The sequence below is a fragment of the Oncorhynchus masou genome, chromosome 12, assembly GCF_036934945.1.
Source record: "Oncorhynchus masou masou isolate Uvic2021 chromosome 12, UVic_Omas_1.1, whole genome shotgun sequence".
NCBI lineage: Eukaryota > Metazoa > Chordata > Actinopteri > Salmoniformes > Salmonidae > Oncorhynchus > Oncorhynchus masou.
This window is the reverse complement of record NC_088223.1, coordinates 36,496,168-36,515,645: the sequence shown is the minus strand read 5'-3', so window position 1 is coordinate 36,515,645 and position 19,478 is coordinate 36,496,168. Positions and strand designations below refer to the sequence as shown.

Here is a 19,478-nt window from a genome sequence, read left to right as displayed (position 1 = left end):
AATTTTACAACTTTAGATATCCTGTAGGCTACAATATTTCACGTATAGGTGGGTTAGTTACAGTGGTGACTGATGAATTAAACAAATTCAAAATGGCCCTCCATTCACAACCTAATTAGTTTTTCTTTTATCCGTTTTGACTCTCCCCCCCCCTTCTCCTCCTCCTGAGTTCTTTCCCCGCTGGTGGTGAACTGTTTGTATTAGCATCATTGGAGTCAAGGGATACTCCAATTCCATACCTGTTGTTTAAGAAGTACGATGTGACAAATACAATCTGATTCGTCTGTCACTGCTTATGCCTTTTTTGGGCCCCATCACAAGATCCAGGCGGAGGAATCCACATATTCTAATCTAGTGCTGGACAAGGTAGCAATATTTTTGGAAGAGCATTTGGGGTTGTCTGCTGTTTAAGTGCTTATTCATATTCACACCCAACAGTTTATTGATTTATTATTTGTTTCTATTGACCTGATTTTCAAAATGTTGCAATGCAACGGTGTTACAGTAAGTGTTTCTAATAGATTCCTTGTGAGTGTATTTTTGCTTCATTATACCACACAAGTATCAATATTTTCCTTCCAATAATAACAACAGAGAGAGGTTTTCTAAAAATGCCTTTTAATTTCTCCCCAGAGGCACCTTGCTTTTCACTTTCTCAAGGATCAAAACAATTATAATACTTTTTTTTTTAAACATGCAAGAAGGTTGCAGTTTCAGCCCTTCATAGTGCAGTACAGATGTCAATACCTGACACTATAGCAGGGTTTGGACATATAGACGAACTGGCTTGACCTAAAATAACAATGGCTTCTATTTGATAATTAGTTCAATGTGTAAACATTTACTAAAATGTTCTGTACAGACAAATTTGCTGAGGTTCTTTCAGATAATCTTGTTTCAAAACCTTGCTATTGTCTAATGGAATTAAATTCCTAGACCTCTCCATATTGTGTTCCAGGTCATTTTCAGATATGATCCTCCATTTATGGGTGTGCAATTGGGCTCCTCCTCTTCTCAGCTACGTATATTATTCCTCCGGTTTTCTTTTCGTACTTTTCTTGTTTTTCACTTTTTGTGGTATTTTAATTTTTTTTCAGACTTTTTGTAGGACTTTTCGTCATTCTTCCTCCTCGCTCGTGTTGCTTCACTCCGTCTTTAAGCGTCCTCCTCAGCCTCCTCCTCAAACTCACCTTCCTCCTCGGCGGTGGCGTCCTGGTACTGCTGGTACTCAGACACCAGGTCGTTCATGTTGCTCTCTGCCTCAGTGAACTCCATCTCGTCCATGCCCTCTCCGGTGTACCAATGGAGGAAGGCCTTGCGGCGGAACATGGCAGTGAACTGCTCAGAGATACGCTTGAACAGCTCCTGGATGGCCGTGCTGTTGCCGATGAAGGTGACGGCCATTTTGAGGCCTCTTGGAGGAATGTCGCAGACGGCGGTCTTGACGTTGTTGGGGATCCATTCAACGAAGTAGCTGCTGTTCTTGTTCTGGACATTGAGCATCTGCTCGTCCACCTCCTTCATGGACATGCGGCCACGGAAGACAGCGGCGACAGTGAGGTAGCGACCGTGGCGCGGGTCACATGCGGCCATCATGTTCTTGGCGTCGAACACTTGCTGAGTGAGCTCAGGCACGGTGAGGGCACGGTACTGCTGGCTCCCCCTGCTGGTGAGGGGTGCGAAGCCGGGGATGAAGAAGTGGAGACGGGGGAAAGGCACCATGTTGACGGCCAGTTTACGGAGGTCGGCATTGAGCTGACCGGGGAAACGCAGGCAAGTGGTGACTCCGCTCATGGTGGCCGACACCAGGTGGTTGAGGTCTCCGTAAGTCGGCGTGGTGAGTTTGAGGGTCCGGAAGCAGATGTCGTAGAGAGCCTCGTTGTCAATGCAGAAGGTCTCGTCTGTGTTCTCCACTAGCTGGTGGACTGACAGGGTGGCATTGTAGGGCTCCACCACAGTGTCTGACACTTTAGGGGAGGGCACCACGCTGAAGGTGTTCATGATGCGGTCGGGGTACTCTTCACGGATCTTGCTGATGAGCAGGGTGCCCATGCCCGAGCCAGTGCCCCCACCCAGGGAGTGGGTGAGCTGGAAACCCTGGAGGCAGTCACAGCTCTCAGCCTCTTTCCTCACCACATCCAGGACTGAGTCCACCAGCTCTGCTCCCTCAGTGTAGTGGCCCTTTGCCCAGTTGTTTCCCGCACCGCTCTGACCTAGAAACATCAGAGGAAAGGAGGGACATAAAGACCTCAAACACCTGAAATGACAGGACTGTTTCATAATGATTTTTTTCCTTGTGTTTCATTATCCTATGTGCCAACTAAAAGTGATATGTCCCTTCAATGTCCAAGCAGTGCTAAACCCAAACCCCTCTAGTTCCTTACCAAACACAAAGTTGTCTGGTCTGAAGATCTGCCCGAACGGTCCGGATCTGACAGAGTCCATGGTGCCGGGCTCCAGGTCCACTAAGACCGCTCTGGGTACATACTTGCCACCTCCATGAGAGACAACGATAGAGAGACACACACCAGCTCAATACTGCAGGGAACAATGGGTTATTTGATGTCAAGTGGAGAGGAGCTCCTGTCTGTCCACCAGGGGGAGGACAAAATACATCACGTCCTGTACACCACCACTAGTCCACGAATTGTGTGACCCTATCCAGTATCCCCTGCCACATTGAGATGTTCACGCAGTACGTTACATTACGGATAGAATTGAAATGAATCACAATTTCAATAGAATAAATGCATACAATGTTTGCATATATGTACATGTCCGTGTAAGCACCAAAGATGTTCTTCTGTTGAAATGTTCTTTAACTGTAGAGGGTAGAGATGTGCTACCTGAAGCCTCGTTGTAGTAGACACTGATCCTGTCCAGCTGCAGGTCACTGTCTCCATGGTAGGTGCCTGTGGGGTCGATGCCATGTTCGTCGCTGATCACCTCCCAGAACTAAAGAGGTCGAGACATGTCAACCGAGAGGCTTGAATTGACACAGGCCAGCACTGCTAAAATGCAGGTTGCGCTCAGTGGCTGAACTACCAACAGAATGTGGGGTGGTGTGAGGTCAAGTGGTTGGGAAGCTGAGCTAGTGGTAGTACATTTGGTTAATGTTGTTACTATATTATTACATTAGAAATGTCATGAAAAAATGACTATTGCTGTAAAGGTGAACAAGACCCTATACCATACAAGGTATCCTCTACAACACATAACATACAAAACATCATGCAAGACACTCTATTATGTTAAGTTGAAACATATACCATATGGATATTCAATACACAACATAATTCCCAAACTATTCAAAATGTTATCCAGTTGGGTTGTCTATCCTGGCACAGATGTGTGCTCCTGACCTCCCAGCTACCACAGCTGGAGAAAAACACTCCCTGAGAATTCTCTCAGGGAGTATAAAGGCAAATCCAATAAATAATTGCCTTCGCAGTCACAAGGCATTGAGCAGCACGTTCAAAACCGCATTTCTATAGCTGAATTGGTGCTTTTCAAGCTAGGCTACAGAGTCCCCCCCCCCCCCCCCCCTTGTGCAACGTACAGTGCAATGACAGTTGTGGTGTGCTCGGCGTATTCGTTAGTTCAGCATCGCAGTCACACTGCAAAGCTATGGTGTGTGTGTGGTATTTCGAAGTCTGAGAAGTGTGTGTAGATGCATGAGTGTGGATGTGATGCCGTGGTCGTGTCACTACTACTGATGTCACTTTTCTGACCTGGGAGGGCTGCAGCAACAACAAGAGATTGGAGTGATGTGGAGAAACATCTAGCCTTGGAGTGAAAGACCAGCTCAAGAGATGAGCGTAAAGAGCTGCTTAAAACAACTCTATACTTACGTTAGAATATCTACTGTCCACGAAGACGTGTTATAAACAGCTGAACAAGAGAGAGAGAGAGAAGCAATACTCTGTAGGCTACCATGTGAACGGGCAAAGTGGAACCATCCCAGAGGAATTAGCCTACTGGGACAGACTGATGCGAACTCAACTGACCCTAATCTGAAATAGAGAGAGCGAGAACCTTGTTCTATATGAAACACTTCTTTGAGCTTTCACCCCACTTTACCATACACATACGCAATACACATTCGCATTTAACACATCAACAAGTTAGGGCTACCAAGTTAGCCTATTGACACACTCTGTTTCCCATCAAAATTCCATTCACCACAAAGGGTAGGCCTGAATAGACTTATGTAGCTATTTGCTATAGACAGCATATTTAAAGAGAGTTAATGAGGCCTTGTGGATATTACATTATGTTGATGACATTTCACTGGCCTACTGGATCCTCTATGGCTGGTGTTCCCAAATGGTGTTGTGTAAAATAACTAAATTGTGGATAAAAACATATAGGCTACACTTAAGTGTGTACTCGACTCCTTATCACAAAAGCATTAGTCATTTAAATGATGTCATGTGCTCTCATAGTCCACAGCCTGCTCATATCCCTCCACAGAAGTCCCCTTCACAGTTGTTGGCGTTTTATATTTATTATTTAACTAGGCAAGTCAGTTACAAAAAAAAAATTGTATTTACAATCACGGCCAAACCTGAACGACGCTGGACCAATTGTGCACCGCCCTATGGAACTTACAATCACAGCCGGATGTGATACAGCCTGGATTCGAACTAGGGACTGTAAGGACGCCTCTTGCACTGAGATGTTGTGCCTTAGACCGCTGCGCCACTCGGGAGCCCGATCATTAATCTCTCCCTTGCCAGCTTCAGCAACTTTCCACTTTTTTCCCCTTATATTAAAGGACGTTGATTCAGCCCCAATAAGACAGCTGTAGTGTCCCCGCTATTCTCTTTAAATTACCATCGCGTTAATAATGGTTTATTTTACTGGTCTATTATGCGTACTCAGCCAAGATGCGACGTGTCAATGCGCAACAGGGCATGCGTTTTTGTTGTAAAAAGCCCATTACTCTTTTACAAGTTATGTTTAAAGTTTGACTCGTGCCACTGCCTAAAGATGACTCAATAGTATTATAGGAGGCTATCTAGAGACATAGCCTACTTAACTAAATGTGTAATGCAAGGGAATACACATAGTCTACTGAGACTAAAAGTTTAGGAAATGTAAACTTGTCAAAACACAAAAAAAAAGTCTCGAAAATGCAATCTTTGCGCGTCAACATCTGTAAACCGCGGGGGGTGAACTAGCCTTTGTGAAGCTATAGTTGTTCTACCGTGTCATAACTTTAGGACTAAGATTCTTGTGTATAAATGTCTCGTTTCATCTGTGTTTTAAAGTCTTCATTTTAGACATCTCTTTTTCGTAGTCTATTGAAGAAAAGGCTATTCCAGACACGAAACAATGAGCGTGGCAGAAAAAGCAGACAGACGCCCAGCGAAATCACGTCTCAATAGTCCCGGGGATATCTTACCATAATAAAATAACTGTCAGCGTTTTTCCAGTTGTGCTTTCTTCTAAGACTAGTTTACATTGGCAAAAGATCACTGTATATCCCATAAAGAACAAAAACGACGTAGAAACTTTACAACTGGACAGAAAAGCAGACAACAAAAGGCATATTCATTCCGGCACTCTTCATCCATTGAGCACTTTAAATGGCCTCATGTTAGAAAAAGAGACCATAACGGAATATACTGCATTGAATGTTCAACATTTAGGCTAAGTGGATTTTTTAAAACTTAAAATACCCATAGCCTAGAATACAACTTCTTGAGAAGCAACAAATAGTTTTTACAATGCATTTTTTATTAATTCCCAAATGTAAGCCTAGACATTGTTCGTTTAAGTTTTTAAGATTCTTACCTTGGCCCCAATCTGGTTACCGCACTGCCCGGCCTGAATGTGTACAATTTCCCTCATTCTGTAAGCGTGTAGTAATAGAAAATACAAGAGAATAAATTGAAGTGCTGTTATGTCGACGCTGTTGACACACTCACCACTGTGAAATATGTGGATTCCACCTTTGAGTAAGGCGGGACAACAAATGTAAAAGCCTGGACAGTGGCCAACCCGAAGTTTGCGCTAATGATTGGTCGAGGACTTCGGAAACCCAATCTTGATTGGCTGAGGAAAGAAAATCAACGGGGTTTCTCTACGGTAAAGAAAGGGGCCGGAAGTCGAGAGGGAGTGCCGCGTCCCGTCCTGTTACACTGCCCTGTTGGAGCTGGCAGGACATGGAGTCAGCGCACTCGCTATCAATTTTTTTCTAATCTGGATGATCATGAACTGTATGACTTGCCTTGTAAAACTCATATAAAATTGTCTATTAATGCAAAAAGGTATTGTTGGAAAATACCCCCCCCCCCCTATTAGATGTGAAAATAGTTCCTAGAATAAAACAATAAAACAGTGATATTATGTACAGCAATTGATTTCCTTAAATCAGATCAGCCAAGACACATGACGTACATATTGATAACCTTACTACAATAAATCCAAAATGATGTTCATCATCCTACATTTTGAGTTTAAAACAGATATAATGATTACGCAGAATACTATTTTCTGCTGTTTGGTTATAGCATCCAATGGCCAAATATATATATATATATATATATATATATATGTAACCATGCTACGCGTTGTGCTGATTAGCCCGGTCACTGCGTCTGAGGCCTTAAAAATACAAACATTCAACGGGGTGGTTGTATGAAGCAACACATTTAAGCTCCACACCAATCAAATGTATATGTAAAGCCTTCTTTTTTTTACATCAGCAGATGTCACAAAGGGCTTATACAGGAACCACGCCTAAACCCCCAAACAGCAAGCAATTTCCTCCCTAGAACGGCAGGAACCTAGGAGGAAACCTAGAGAGGAACCAGGCTCTGAGGTGTTGTCAGTCCTTTTCTGGCTGTGGCGTTGAAGATTATAAGAGTACATGGTCCTGAAGGCCAGATCGCTCTTCAAATGTTCAAAGACGACCAGCAGGGTCACATAATAATCACAGTGGTTATAGAGGGTGCAACAGGTCAACACCTCAGGAGTAAATGTCAGTTGGCTTTTCATAGCAGAGCATTCGGAGGTTGAGACAGCAGGTGCGGTAGAGAGAGAGGGGCGGGGTCACATCAAATAAACAACAAATAAAAAAGTGCAACTAAAGAGCATAAATGCAATGCTTTTGTTGATCTAGCTAAGTAATTCGATATTGTATCCTAAATACTGAAGTATTTCACACTGATCATTGAATGAAGTTAAATTCACCACCGCAACACCAGATGGCGACAGCACATTTTGTAATGGGCGTGAGACGATGGATAGACTCTTTTGACGGGAAGGGCTATAACGGGACAAACCCTTCATATATACATACATACAGTCATTGGACAGACGATAGCAAGAATAACGCTGCTATATTTTGAGAGACAAAACAAGTATCTATACATTTGCATTCTGCATTAGTTCATTCTGTCAAATTGGTAAGTGATTGGACATACTTCGCCTAGTCATTCGATTGATTTGATGCATCTCGGATTGCAATGTATGTAAAACAGCAGTGGGGTCTGGCAAAAAGGATAGTGGAATTGGACACATTTGTATCATTTGGTAACGAGTTGCTGCACCCTTGCATGGTTTATTTATATCCTATTTGCATGTGTGTTGATACATTTGTTGATACAAGCTTGTCTTTCTATGCTCTTCATCAGCAAAATGTCCTGAGTGATGATGCGCAACATTTACGCAAAATTAAATTAGCTATCAGTGTTGTCTCGAGAACTTTCTCAAGGCTACTGCCCCCTTGGATTTTCATGGAAAAGATCACAATAGTTCTAATACTAACTTACCAGCTCAAATTCGGATTCAATCTGAATTGAAATATAGAAAACGTTTAGTCACATGTTACTTAATGTAGCTATATGAAATTATTATGAGGCCTACAATATAGATTCCAGTCAAAGCTGTCAAGCATGACTGATGAATGAAGCTATAAATGTTTGAGCAATAGGCCAATGTAGGACTCTTAAGTAGCCCACTGACAGGCCCATTGCCAAGCATTGAAGCTTGGTATAGGAAATTGTTTAATTCAATTGTGTGTGTTGTTTTTTTGTCTTTCTAGAATCTGAGGGAGAAAAAAACATGTTCTACACATGTGGTCCAAATGAGGCTATGGTGGTGTCAGGTCCATTCTCTAATCAATACAATTCTATTCTCCATTTATAAACATATTACATTACAGAGCTGTAAGATGGTAGTAATACTCGCATGCGTATCTCACCATCCTCTCGCTCTCTCGCTCTCCTTCTCTTGCTCTTTCGCTCTCTCTCACTCGCTCTCCCTCTCGCTCTCCCTCTCTCGCTCTCTCTCTCGCTCTCCCTCTCTTGCTCTCTCTCTCGCTCTCTCGCTCTCCCTCTCTCCCTCTCTCTCTCGCTCTCCCTCTCTCACTCTCGCTCTCTGTTTCTCAGGGCTCTGCCGTTCTCCTCCAGTAATGATTTCTGGAGGCAGAGTGTTTGTGCTTCCCTGTGTTCAGAAGATCCAGAGGTGTGGTCTCTTTTCCTGTTCACGTCTGCAAACACATATATTGGCTGTGCGTTGCCATTTGCCATACTACAGCATTGTGGAATGACTATATCTCTCCCTCATTTCCTCTCCTCTCTCCCAGGATCTCCCTGAACACTCTGACGCTGAACGTGAAGAGTGATAAAGTCTACACCCGGCATGGGGTTCCCATCTCAGTCACTGGTATTGCCCAGGTTTGTCTCTCCATCTTTCTCTGTCTCCATTTCTTCCTGAGCCAATGTAACGGCACTATTCTGTTACATCACCTTTAAGTCTTGTATCAACGACCGCCGCACAGCTGTGCTCAAAAGTTTACCTCCACAGTCAGGTGGGCAATAATGACCCCAGTTTTGAACACAAATGTAAAGGCCCTCTTTAAGTAAATAGGTATCAAGTAGCTAATTAAAACATGCCAACTGTTTTGCTTATATCATTCATTTATACACAGGTCTTAAATGATTAAATACCTCACTCGCTTGTGCTTTGGATAGAACTGAGTAACCTTGCCTGTTGGGAGTGTTAGTACTATTACTACTGCTGTGTAGTCGGGTAGTATACAGCAGATGCTTCTGTTTGTTTAGCAATGTGCACACCTGAGTCATGCTCATTAATCACCAACAACAGACTAAAACAGGGAGGGACTACCTGAACTTGCTCATAAAATGCACATTTTCTGTTTTAAAACATTTTTAAATGTTTTCGGTTGCGTGCCCTAATGAACTATTAACCTGTGTGCTCCCCTCCCTCCAGATGAAGATCCAGGGGCAGAACAAGCAGATGCTGGCCGCAGCCTGTCAGATGTTCATGGGGAAGTCGGAGGGCGAGATCGCCCAAATCGCCCTGGAGACGCTGGAGGGTCACCAGAGGGCCATTATTGCCCACCTGACTGTGGAGGTAAACTTGACCTTTTTAGCACAGCCGTGCTGCGGTCGTTGGTACAAGGCGAAGTCGAGTACCATGCCGAGTACCCAATCACAATGCATGTTTTGACCAACCTGTTGTAGAACATCTGTTTTGCAAGATGTCACAAACAGATCTGGGATCAGGCTACATTATAGCAGCTCACTCATTTTAGTGCAATATAGAAATATTTTGGCACCATTTGCCTTCTTCACGGTTGCATGAGGTTAACTGGATAGCATTCTTACTGGCCACATCCACAGTTACAGATAAACAAACAGCACATTATAGCAGATCACTGATTTCAATGCTTTAAAGCCATGACCAAACCCAAGAGCTATGGCCAGAAATGCACTCCCCTACCCATTTATTTGGACAGTGAAGCTAAAACTTTTAATTTGGCCCCATACTCCAGCATTTTGGATTTGAGATCAATTGTTTAATATGAGGCAACTGTACATAATGTCACCTTTTGTTAGAGGGTATTTTTCTATGTACACCACCGTTCAAAAGTTTGGGGTCACTTAGAAACGTCCTTGTTTTTGTCCATTAAAATAACATAAAATTGTTCAGAAATACAGTGTAGACATTGTCAATGTTGTAAATGACCATTGTAGCTGGAAATGGCTGATTTCTAATGGAATATCTACATAGACATACAGAGGCCCATTTTCAGCATCCATCACTTCTGTGTTCCAATGGCACGTTGTGTTCGCTAATCCAAGTTTATCATTTTAAAAGGCTAATTGATCATTAGAAAACCCTTTTGCAATTATGTTAGCACAGCTGAAAACTGTTGTTCTCTTATTAAAGAAGCAATAAAACTGGCCTTCTTTAGACTAGTTGAGTATCTGTGGCATCAGCATTTGTGGGTTCAATTACAGGCTCAAAATGGCCAGAAACAAAGACCTTTCTTCTGAAACTCGTCAGTCTATTCTTGTTCTGAGAAATTAAGGCTATTCCATGCGAGAAATTGCCAAGAAACTGAAGATCTCATACAGCGCTGTGTACTACTCCATTCAATTTCTCACATGGAACAGCCTTAATTTCTCAGAACAAGAATAGACTGATCAGTTTCCAGCTGCAATAGTAATTTACAACATTAACAATGTCTACACTGTATTTCTGATCAATTTGATGTTATTTTAATGGACAAAAAATGTGATTTTCTTAAAAAACTAAGGACATTTCTAAGTGACCCCAAACTTTTGAACGGTAGTATATGTACCATACGCAAAACAGCACATTGCATACTAGAAATGCCTTGTGACATACCATAACAAACAGACCATAACAAACAACAAATTAAACTGGATTATATATTTACAGTCGAACCATAGTCATATGGAAATCTATTTCTGGCTATGTGTTCAACTACATAGTAGCATGATTGAGAGGGAGCACTGCATCTTTTCATTGTCAAACAAAGGTATACAGTGGGGCAAAAAAGTATTTAGTCAGCCACCAATTGTGCAAGTTCTCCCACTTAAAAAGAGGAGAGAGGCCTGTAATTTTCATCATAGGTACACTTCAACTATTACAGACAAAATGATTTTAAAAAATCCAGAAAATCACATTGTAGGATTTTTAATGAATTTATTTGCAAATTATTTTGGGAAATAAGTATTTGGTCAATAACAAAAGTTTATCTCAATACTTTGTTATATACCCTTTATTTGCAATGACAGAGGTCAAACATTTTCTGTAAGTCTTCACAAGGTTTTCACACACTGTTGCTGGTATTTTGGCCCATTCCTCCATGCAGATTTCCTCCAGAGCAGTGATGTTTTGGGGTTGTTGCTGGACAACACGGACTTTCAACTCCCTCCAAAGATTTTCTATGGGGTTGAGATCTGGAGACTGGCTAGGCCACTCCAGGACCTTGAAATGCTTCTTATGAAGCCACTCCTTCGTTGCCCGGGCGGTGTGTTTGGGATCATTGTCATGCTGAAAGACCCAGCCACGTTTCATCTTCAATGCGCTTGCTGATGGAAGGAGGTTTTCACTCAAAATCTCACGATACATAGCCCCATTCATTCTTTCCTTTACACGGATGAGTCGTCCTGGTCCCTTTGCAGAAAAAATGTTTCCACCCCCATGCTTCACAGTAGGTATGGTGTTCTTTGGATGCAACTCAGCATTCTTTGTCCTCCAAACACGACGAGTTGAGTTTTTACCAAAAAGTTATATTTTGGATTCATCTGACCATATGACATTCTCCCAATCTTCTTCTGGATCATCCAAATGCTCTCGAGCAAATTTCAGACGGGCCTGGACATGTACTGGCTTAAGCAGGGGGACACGTCTGGCACTGCAGGATTTGAGTCCCTGGCGGCGTAGTGTGTTACTGATGGTAGGCTTTGTTACTTTGGTCCCAGCTCTCTGCAGGTCATTCACTAGGCCCCCCCGTGTGGTTCTGGGATTTTTGCTCACCGTTCTTGTGATCATTTTGACCCCACAGTGTGAGATCTTGCGTGGAGCCCCAGATCGAGGGAGATAATCAGTTGTCTTGTATGTCTTCCATTTCCTAATAATTGCTCCCACAGTTGATTTCTTCAAACCAAGCTGCTTACCTATTGCAGATTCAGTCTTCCCAGCCTGGTGCAGGTCTACAATTTTGTTTCTGGTGTCCTTTGACAGCTCTTTGGTCTTGGCCAAAGTGGAGTTTGGAGTGTGACTGTCTGAGGTTGTGGACCGGTGTCTTTTATACTGATAACAAGTTCAAACAGGTGCCATTAATACAGGTAACGAGTGGAGGACAGAGGAGCCTCTTAAAGAAGAAGTTACAGGTCTGTGAGAGCCAGAAATCTTGCTTGTTTGTAGGTGACCAAATACTTATTTTCCACCATAATTTGCAAATAAATTCATTAAAAATCCTACAATGTGATTTTCTGGATTTTCTTTCTCATTTTGTCTGTCATAGTTGAAGTGTACCTATGATGAAAATTACAGGCCTCTCTCATCTTTTTAAGTGGGAGAACTTGCACAATTGGTGGCTGACTAAATACTTTTTTGCCCCACTGTATCAACATAGGCCTTAACTCTGTTATTTACCCCCCATCAGGAGATCTATAGGGACCGCAAGAAGTTCTCGGAGGAGGTGTTCAAGGTGGCCTCGTCTGACCTGGTCAACATGGGCATCAGCGTGGTCAGCTACACGCTCAAAGACGTTCACGATGACCAGGTGTGCTTTCTCTCTCTACTTTCAATGGAGACTCCATTTTTCCGCAGATGCTCCAATAAAAGGTAAATAATGGACACTAGATGGATGCCAGGTAAATAATCGACCCTAAACTAAAAGCATGTTGTCGTCTTCCTCTCTGTGGTTCAGGACTACCTCCACTCCCTGGGGAAGTCCAGGACCGCCCAGGTGCAGAAAGACGCCCGCATCGGAGAGGCCCAGTTCAAGAGGGATGCTGTGATCAGGGTGAGCCACCTCTCCCTTCTCTCTAGTCTCTCATTCTTTCTACCTTCTCTTCCTCAACCCGTTATCCTTTACCTCTTGTTTATTTCGGAATTCACCATCATATTTTCTTTTGCTTGGTTTTCCTTATCCGTTCTTACTTGATTTTTTTTTGGGGGGGGGGGTAGACCAACTTGAATATTGCAGATAGATTGTAGTTTCCATCAATGTAATTGTCTGCATCATTTACAATCCCCCATATATATATATAGAAATATATATACATATATCTCTCCTTCCAGACTCACATTAAGCATCTCCAATCTAAAATTAAATCTAGAATCGGCTTCCTTTTTCGCAGCAAAGCATCCTTCACTCATGCTGCCAAACATACTCTCGTAAAACGGACTATCCTACCGATCCTTGACTTCGGCGTTGTCATTTACAAAATAGCCTCCAACACTCTACTCAGCAAATTGGATGCAGTCTATCACAGTGCCATCCGTTTTGTCACCAAAGCCCCATATACTACCCACCACTGCGACCTGTATGCTCTCGTTGGCTGGCCCTCGCTTCATATTCGTCGCCAAACCCACTGGCTCCAGGTCATCTATAAGTCTTTGCTAGGTAAAGCCCCAACTTATCTCAGCTCACTGGTCACCATAGCAGCACCCACCAATAGCACACACTCCAGCAGGTATATTTCACTGGTCACACCCAAAGCCAATTCCTACATTGGCTGCCTTTCCTTCCAGTTCTCTGCTGCCAATGACTGGAAGAACTGCAAAAATCAATGAAGCTGGAGACTCATACCTCCCTCACTAGCTTTAAGCACCAGCTGTCAGAGCAGCTCACAGATCACTGCACCTTTACATAGCTTTACATCTGTAAACAGCCCATCCAACTACCTCATCCCCATACTGTTATTTATTTTATTTATTTTGCTCCTTTGCACCCCAGTATCTCTACTTGCACACTCATCTTCTGCACATCTATCACTCCAGTGTTTAATTGATAAATTGTAATTATATTACCACTATAGCCTATTTATTGCCTTACCTCCCTTATCCTACCTCATTTGCACACACTGTATATAGACTTTTTCTATTGTATTATTGACTGTACGGTTGTTTATCCCATGTGTAATTCCGTGTTGTTGTATGTGTCACACTGCTTTGCTTTATCTTGGCCAGGTCGCAGTTGTAAATGAGAACTTGTTCTCAACTAGCCTACCTGGTTAAATAAAGGTGAAATAAATAGATACATTACTTTTCTCTTTCCTGGTACTCCATCTTAACCTTTCCTTGTCCAAACTCCTCTTGTTTCTTTTTCCCCTCTCTCTGTGTCTCTCGCTGTAGGAGGCCCACGCCATGCAGGAGAAGATCTCAGCCCAGTATGTAAATGAGATCCAGATGGCCAAGGCTCAGAGGGACTATGAGCTGAAGAAAGCATCCTATGACATCGAAGTCAACACCAAGAAGGCGGAGTCAGAGATGGCCTACCAGCTACAGGTATGTCCATGATATTACGTTAAGACACGGATGTATTGTACTGCACACCCAATCTCGTTATTTGTTTGTTCTCAAAATGGAAAGCAGCTCACCAAACCAATTGAAACAAAACAACACAAAAGTAAAACACGGAATACTCAACAACAACAAAAAACACATAGAGGTCAAACATAACCTCTGAAAAATGGTCACAAAGAGCGCCACTGAGATCTTGGTCTTACCGTTTGAACTCTCCCTGTCAGGTGGCCAAGACCAAGCAGCGCATCGAGGAGGAGAAGATGCAGGTGAAGGTGGTGGAGCGCTCTCAGCAGATCATGCTCCAGGAGCAGGAGATCACCCGCAGGGAGAAGGAGCTGGAGGCCAAGGTCAAGAAGCCCGCTGAGGCCGAGCGATACCGCCTGGAGAAGCTTGCCGAGGCCCAGCGGTGAGTCACGGCCACAGGGTCTCCAAATGACCTTTCACAAATTATATATTGTAGTTTGTGAAAGATGTATTGGGTAGACAATGAAAATATACTAGATAATTAATGTGTTCTATGGCGTATGAGACAGACAACAACAAAAAACACATATACAAACTATACTGAATATGTACAATGTACTATATCCGTACTGTATACCTCACTGGCCAATCAAGGTGTATGAGATCAAATAAATGTTTCTCTTCCCACAGTGCACAGCTCATCATGGAGGCAGAGGCTGAAGCTGAGTCCATTAGGGTGAGTGAGCATCACATTGTTCGAGATAGATTCTGAAAACGACATTGTTAGTATTGGACTGTTACTGTTCCAAGCTTGTTTTACCCCTAAAAGCAGCTCATTCTTGTGTCTGTGACTCGTATAAGCAGAGAGAACTTTAATCGTAATAGGAGAAGTCCATGTTCACACTCAAGCCATTTTGCTTGTTCAAATCAATACTACTAAATATTGCAGTTAACTTACGATAAGTTACACCCAAGGAAGCTGGAACAACATAGTATGACCGTCATAACAAAATGTTCTTCTCTCTTTCTCTCTCTCAGATTAAGGGAGATGCGGAGGCCTTTGCTGTGGAGGCGAAGGGGAGAGCCGAGGCGGAGCAGATGGCCAAGAAGGCCGAAGCCTTCCAGCAGTACAAGGAAGGAGCCATGGTGGACATGCTGCTGGAGCAACTACCACTAGTGAGAAACAAACCTTTGAAGAGACGGAGCTCAAATACACATATGAGATGTGGACGTTTAACGATCGCGTAAAATCCTGCATGGAGTCGAAGATATGCATGAAAAAGTCATAACACTGATAGAAAGTTAGTTCGTGCACATAGTTGTAGAGCCCAAAATTGGATCACCGGGCACAGAAACTGGACGGACACCTCTCTTGTGTGCCTGTGTCCTCCTCTAGATGGCGGAAGAGATCAGCAGGCCTCTGGCGCAGGCTCAGAAGATCACCATGATATCCAGCGGCGGCGGAGAGGTGGGCGCGGCCCAGCTCACAGGGGAGGTGCTAGACATCATGACCCGCCTACCAGCGGCGGTGGAGAAACTGACCGGAATCAACATCTCACAGGTGAGACGGCCTAACCAACGATGTGCGTGATGTATTATATTACAAGATGACTTCTATTTGTCTGCGTAACAACATTCTCAGTCGGTCTCCAATTAATTATACCAGTTGTTACCCCCCAAAATGATAATAATAATGTTTTATTGTCACATACACCGGAGAGGTGCAGAGAAATGTCTTGTTTTACAAGGTCAGTCATGGTAGTACAGCGCCCTCGGAGCAAATTAGGGTTATGTGGCTAACTCAAGGATATATCAACAGATTGGGTATTCGAACTAGCGACCTTTCAGCTACTAGCCCAACGCTCTAGAGTTATATTTCACAGGGTAGGATATATGAATAACTTGCCAGATAACTGTGACAAACACACATGTACATGTATAACTCTTCATTTGACTGTTTATGAAGAATGCTAAAGGTTAGTATGTGTCATCGTAAGTACCATGTACAAGATAGCATAGCGTGCCGACTGCAGGTTAGTAATGTTTGTATTGTTGGTAAACCTAGTTGGCTAGCTCACTGATCCTACTTTGTGAGTCCTTACTCCTTCATTTTCTCTCTCTCTCCAACCCCCCCCCCCCAACCCCACCCTCTCGCTCTCTGTCTCTCCATCTCCCTCTCTCTCAACCTGTCCCTCCATCCTCTAGGTGGCGACTCGTATGGGCTGAGGAGAGGCTCCGGGTGCTCAGGTAGACCTATCATCATACCCCTGCCTGGCTGTAGTGTCTGCGTATGTGTCTACTGTCACAGCCTTACCTTCTCTCCTCAAGTACGTTATGCCAACGACATATCTGTTTCTATGATCAACCCTTTCTATCGATCCCCTCTTCTTTCCATGTGTCTTAGTGCCCCTTTTCTCTGCCTGTCTCACCTTTCACCTCTAACCGTTTTCTATTTGGCCCCGGATTCCTCCTCCTAACTGCCTGTGTCCACTGCCTTGCTGCCAAACCCTAAGTGCATCTTAACTGGCGAGTTCAATGCAAGCGCGCAATCAACTCGTCCGTCCAGTATTGTCATTCTCAGCGCTCGGTCTTACTCATCAGAAGAAAAGGGGACCTGACCAAATCCATGTTTCAGTCTGTCATTGTTTTTAATGTTACTGGTTGTCGTTTTAGTCTGACAAAATGTAATTGGTTTAGAGAAAATGTCATTGCTCTGTGGGCACTAAGTTTGAGTAACAATGAATGTAAAAAATATTCACCATTCAAAGTATCCAATATTCTAATCTATACCTGCAAAGGCTCTTTGGGAGAAGTAGTCTGAATAGGCCAGTCAACTTGTTTCTCAATATATTATTATTTTCTATGGATTTCTATCTGTGAAATGTGTGCTTTCCCATTGATGTGTGTCTACAGTCACTGTTACGACACGTAACGTGCGTGTTTTTTGATGTTGTTTTCGTCGTACTTTCTCACACTGAATTATCCTATTTAATCAATATTCGTTAGAAAGGACCTTCTCGTCAAGCAGATTATGTAGCAGTTCTCACAAATGTGACTTGCATTACTTTTGTCCAGAGTGCTAGGGGACTGGTTTACTGCTCTGTTATAGCTGTCAAAATGTAATATGACGTTATAATCTTGGAATTATTGCACTTCTGCCTAACGCTACGTACTGTAATGTCAAGCTGTACTATTTATGTTAATTGAGATGTACTGTTAGCATTGAAGCTACATTATTCTTAAGGTGGTCCTCAGATCAACGGAAATAGTAGCTGTGATAAATGAATAATAAAGGGAGTGATTTTCAGTTAGAAAAATGTTGATTGTCGTCAGAAGTAGAAAGAGAGGAGGTGTCATGTAAAAAGAAGAAATTCGGAAAGCATGTACTCTCTTTTTGGGAACCTTTTGAAGCCCAAACTAAAGCTAGCTGTGTCATATTGTACTACTAATAGAAATAACTACTAATGGACATAACAGCATGATATACAAGCATTGAGTACATGGCACATACAGAATATACATCCATTGTTGCCCTCAGAACAGCCTAATTTCATTGGGGCATGAACTCCACAAGTTGTTGAAAGCGTTCCACAGCGATTCTGGCCCATGTTGACTCCAATGTTTACCACAGTTGTGTCAAGTTGGCTGGTGGACCATTCTTGATACACACGGGAAACTGTTGAGTGTGAAAAACCCAGCAGTGTTGCAGTTCTTGACACAAACTGGTGCACCTGGCACCTACTACCATACCTCGTTCAAATGCGCTTACATTTTTTGTCTTGCCCATTCACCCTCTGAATGGCACACATTCAAGGCTTAAAAATCCTTGTTTAACATGTCTCCTCCCCTTCATCTACACTGATTGAAGTGGATTTAACGAGTGACATCAATAAGGGATCATAGCTTTCACCTGGATTCACCTGGTCAGTCTATGTCATGGAAAGAGCAGGTGTTCCTAATGTTTTGTATACTCACTGTATTTCATGACACTGCATTTCACCAGAGGAAAGGCAAGTGGTCATTCCTCATCCCCGTATGCATTGGCTGGTGCAATCAAGTTTCCCCTCTGGGGGATTAATGAAGTACTATCTTATCTTATCGTCCAATCAATGTCTCAGATCAGTATGTTCAATGGAAATCATCCAGAAAGCATAGCGTGCTAGCCCTGTGTGTCTCATGAGGGTCTCGTGAGATGACTGATTCAGTACAAGATCGTGTCTTATGTACTGATGATGTTACACAGAATAGTATGTAATGTATTGAATTGTATATTTTATTTAATTGATTTTTTGTTGTTGTATTTATTTATTTTTTTCTATGTAATTTGTCAGGAGCCTGAAGGCATGACCCATAACAGGTACTCCTGCTATGGATAAGTAACCAAACCAGGGACTGAACCAGAGGTTCAAAATATGTCCAAAGCATCAAAATACGGGATATTTTGGATGTTGTAAATACTGTAGAAATGCCTCTACAGTACCTGTTTTAGTGAAGTATGTTAAAATGTGTGTTCAATTTAGCTTAAAACATGTTGTACTGTACTCAAAGATAAGAAAATCTAAAATCAGCTGTTTATGTCAAGTTGTCACATTTATCATACTTTCTTAAGAACCTGAGCTCAGCGTCTTGGCCTGGCTTTGTCAAAAAGGGTTTTCCTTCAGTTGCATCACAAGACAAGAGTAATCAAGCCTCCTTATCCTGACTAACACAATGTTACCCTGTTTCTGTGTTGCATCTTACTACAACCAGGACATAATCTACTTTCATGGTTGTCTCTTGTTTTACCAAGAAATAATACCAACAGTTGCTGTATTATATATTCTTAAATGGCATGTTTCAGTGAAAACCAAACCAAGCTTGGGAAAAAGTTACATACTATACATTTAATGAAAATAATGAGATGAATTCCATGGCAAGCAGATTGTATCCAGGACTGGTTTCATGTCGTTTTCTTTGAGTTATATTAGAATAGTGTATTGTTTACTTTGTTTTTGAAGACTTGCCAAAATTGTAATGTGTCTGTATTGTTTTCAAATGGCTGTGCACTAGTGTCATGAGGAACCTTAGAAATTTGTATTTTGTAGGAAACATATACCCTTAAATGATATCAAATACAGAATTCCTTTGATTCTCTTAACCACAACCCTCGTCTTCTTTGGTGCTTGTGTGTAGGAAGGTTGTGAAATGGG

General features: G+C 42.6%; 2 protein-coding genes across 2 annotated transcripts; one reads left to right on the top strand and one right to left on the bottom strand.

The window, feature by feature from the left end:
• Positions 1-601: 601 nt before the first annotated feature.
• Positions 602-5,975, bottom strand: LOC135549980 (tubulin beta chain). The gene is made up of 4 exons (XM_064980394.1): positions 5,800-5,975; positions 2,847-2,955; positions 2,385-2,495; positions 602-2,213 (listed from the first exon to the last, which is right to left on the bottom strand). The coding sequence occupies exons 1-4, from the start codon at positions 5,854-5,856 to the stop codon at positions 1,156-1,158; spliced, it is 1,335 nt and encodes a 444-aa protein (XP_064836466.1). The 5' UTR covers positions 5,857-5,975; the 3' UTR covers positions 602-1,155.
• Positions 5,976-7,269: 1,294 nt separating this feature from the next.
• Positions 7,270-19,426, top strand: LOC135549979 (flotillin-1). The gene is made up of 13 exons (XM_064980393.1): positions 7,270-7,415; positions 8,054-8,116; positions 8,400-8,475; positions 8,597-8,687; positions 9,244-9,387; positions 12,458-12,577; positions 12,725-12,820; positions 14,155-14,307; positions 14,550-14,731; positions 14,980-15,025; positions 15,328-15,465; positions 15,686-15,850; positions 16,495-19,426. The coding sequence occupies exons 2-13, from the start codon at positions 8,074-8,076 to the stop codon at positions 16,513-16,515; spliced, it is 1,275 nt and encodes a 424-aa protein (XP_064836465.1). The 5' UTR covers positions 7,270-7,415; positions 8,054-8,073; the 3' UTR covers positions 16,516-19,426.
• Positions 19,427-19,478: the final 52 nt, after the last annotated feature.

Coding starts and splice junctions, on each gene's coding strand:
- LOC135549979 (XM_064980393.1), top strand. CDS start 8,074: ATGTTCTACACATGTGGTCCAAATGAGGCTATGGTGGTGTCAG. Junction 8,117..8,399: donor TGAGGCTATGGTGGTGTCAG/GTCCATTCTCTA, acceptor TCTGTTTCTCAG/GGCTCTGCCGTTCTCCTCCA. Junction 15,026..15,327: donor CTGAAGCTGAGTCCATTAGG/GTGAGTGAGCAT, acceptor TCTCTCTCTCAG/ATTAAGGGAGATGCGGAGGC.
- LOC135549980 (XM_064980394.1), bottom strand. CDS start 5,856: ATGAGGGAAATTGTACACATTCAGGCCGGGCAGTGCGGTAACCAGATT. Junction 2,956..5,799: donor GTAACCAGATTGGGGCCAAG/GTAAGAATCTTA, acceptor CGACCTCTTTAG/TTCTGGGAGGTGATCAGCGA. Junction 2,496..2,846: donor CTACTACAACGAGGCTTCAG/GTAGCACATCTC, acceptor TCTCTCATGGAG/GTGGCAAGTATGTACCCAGA.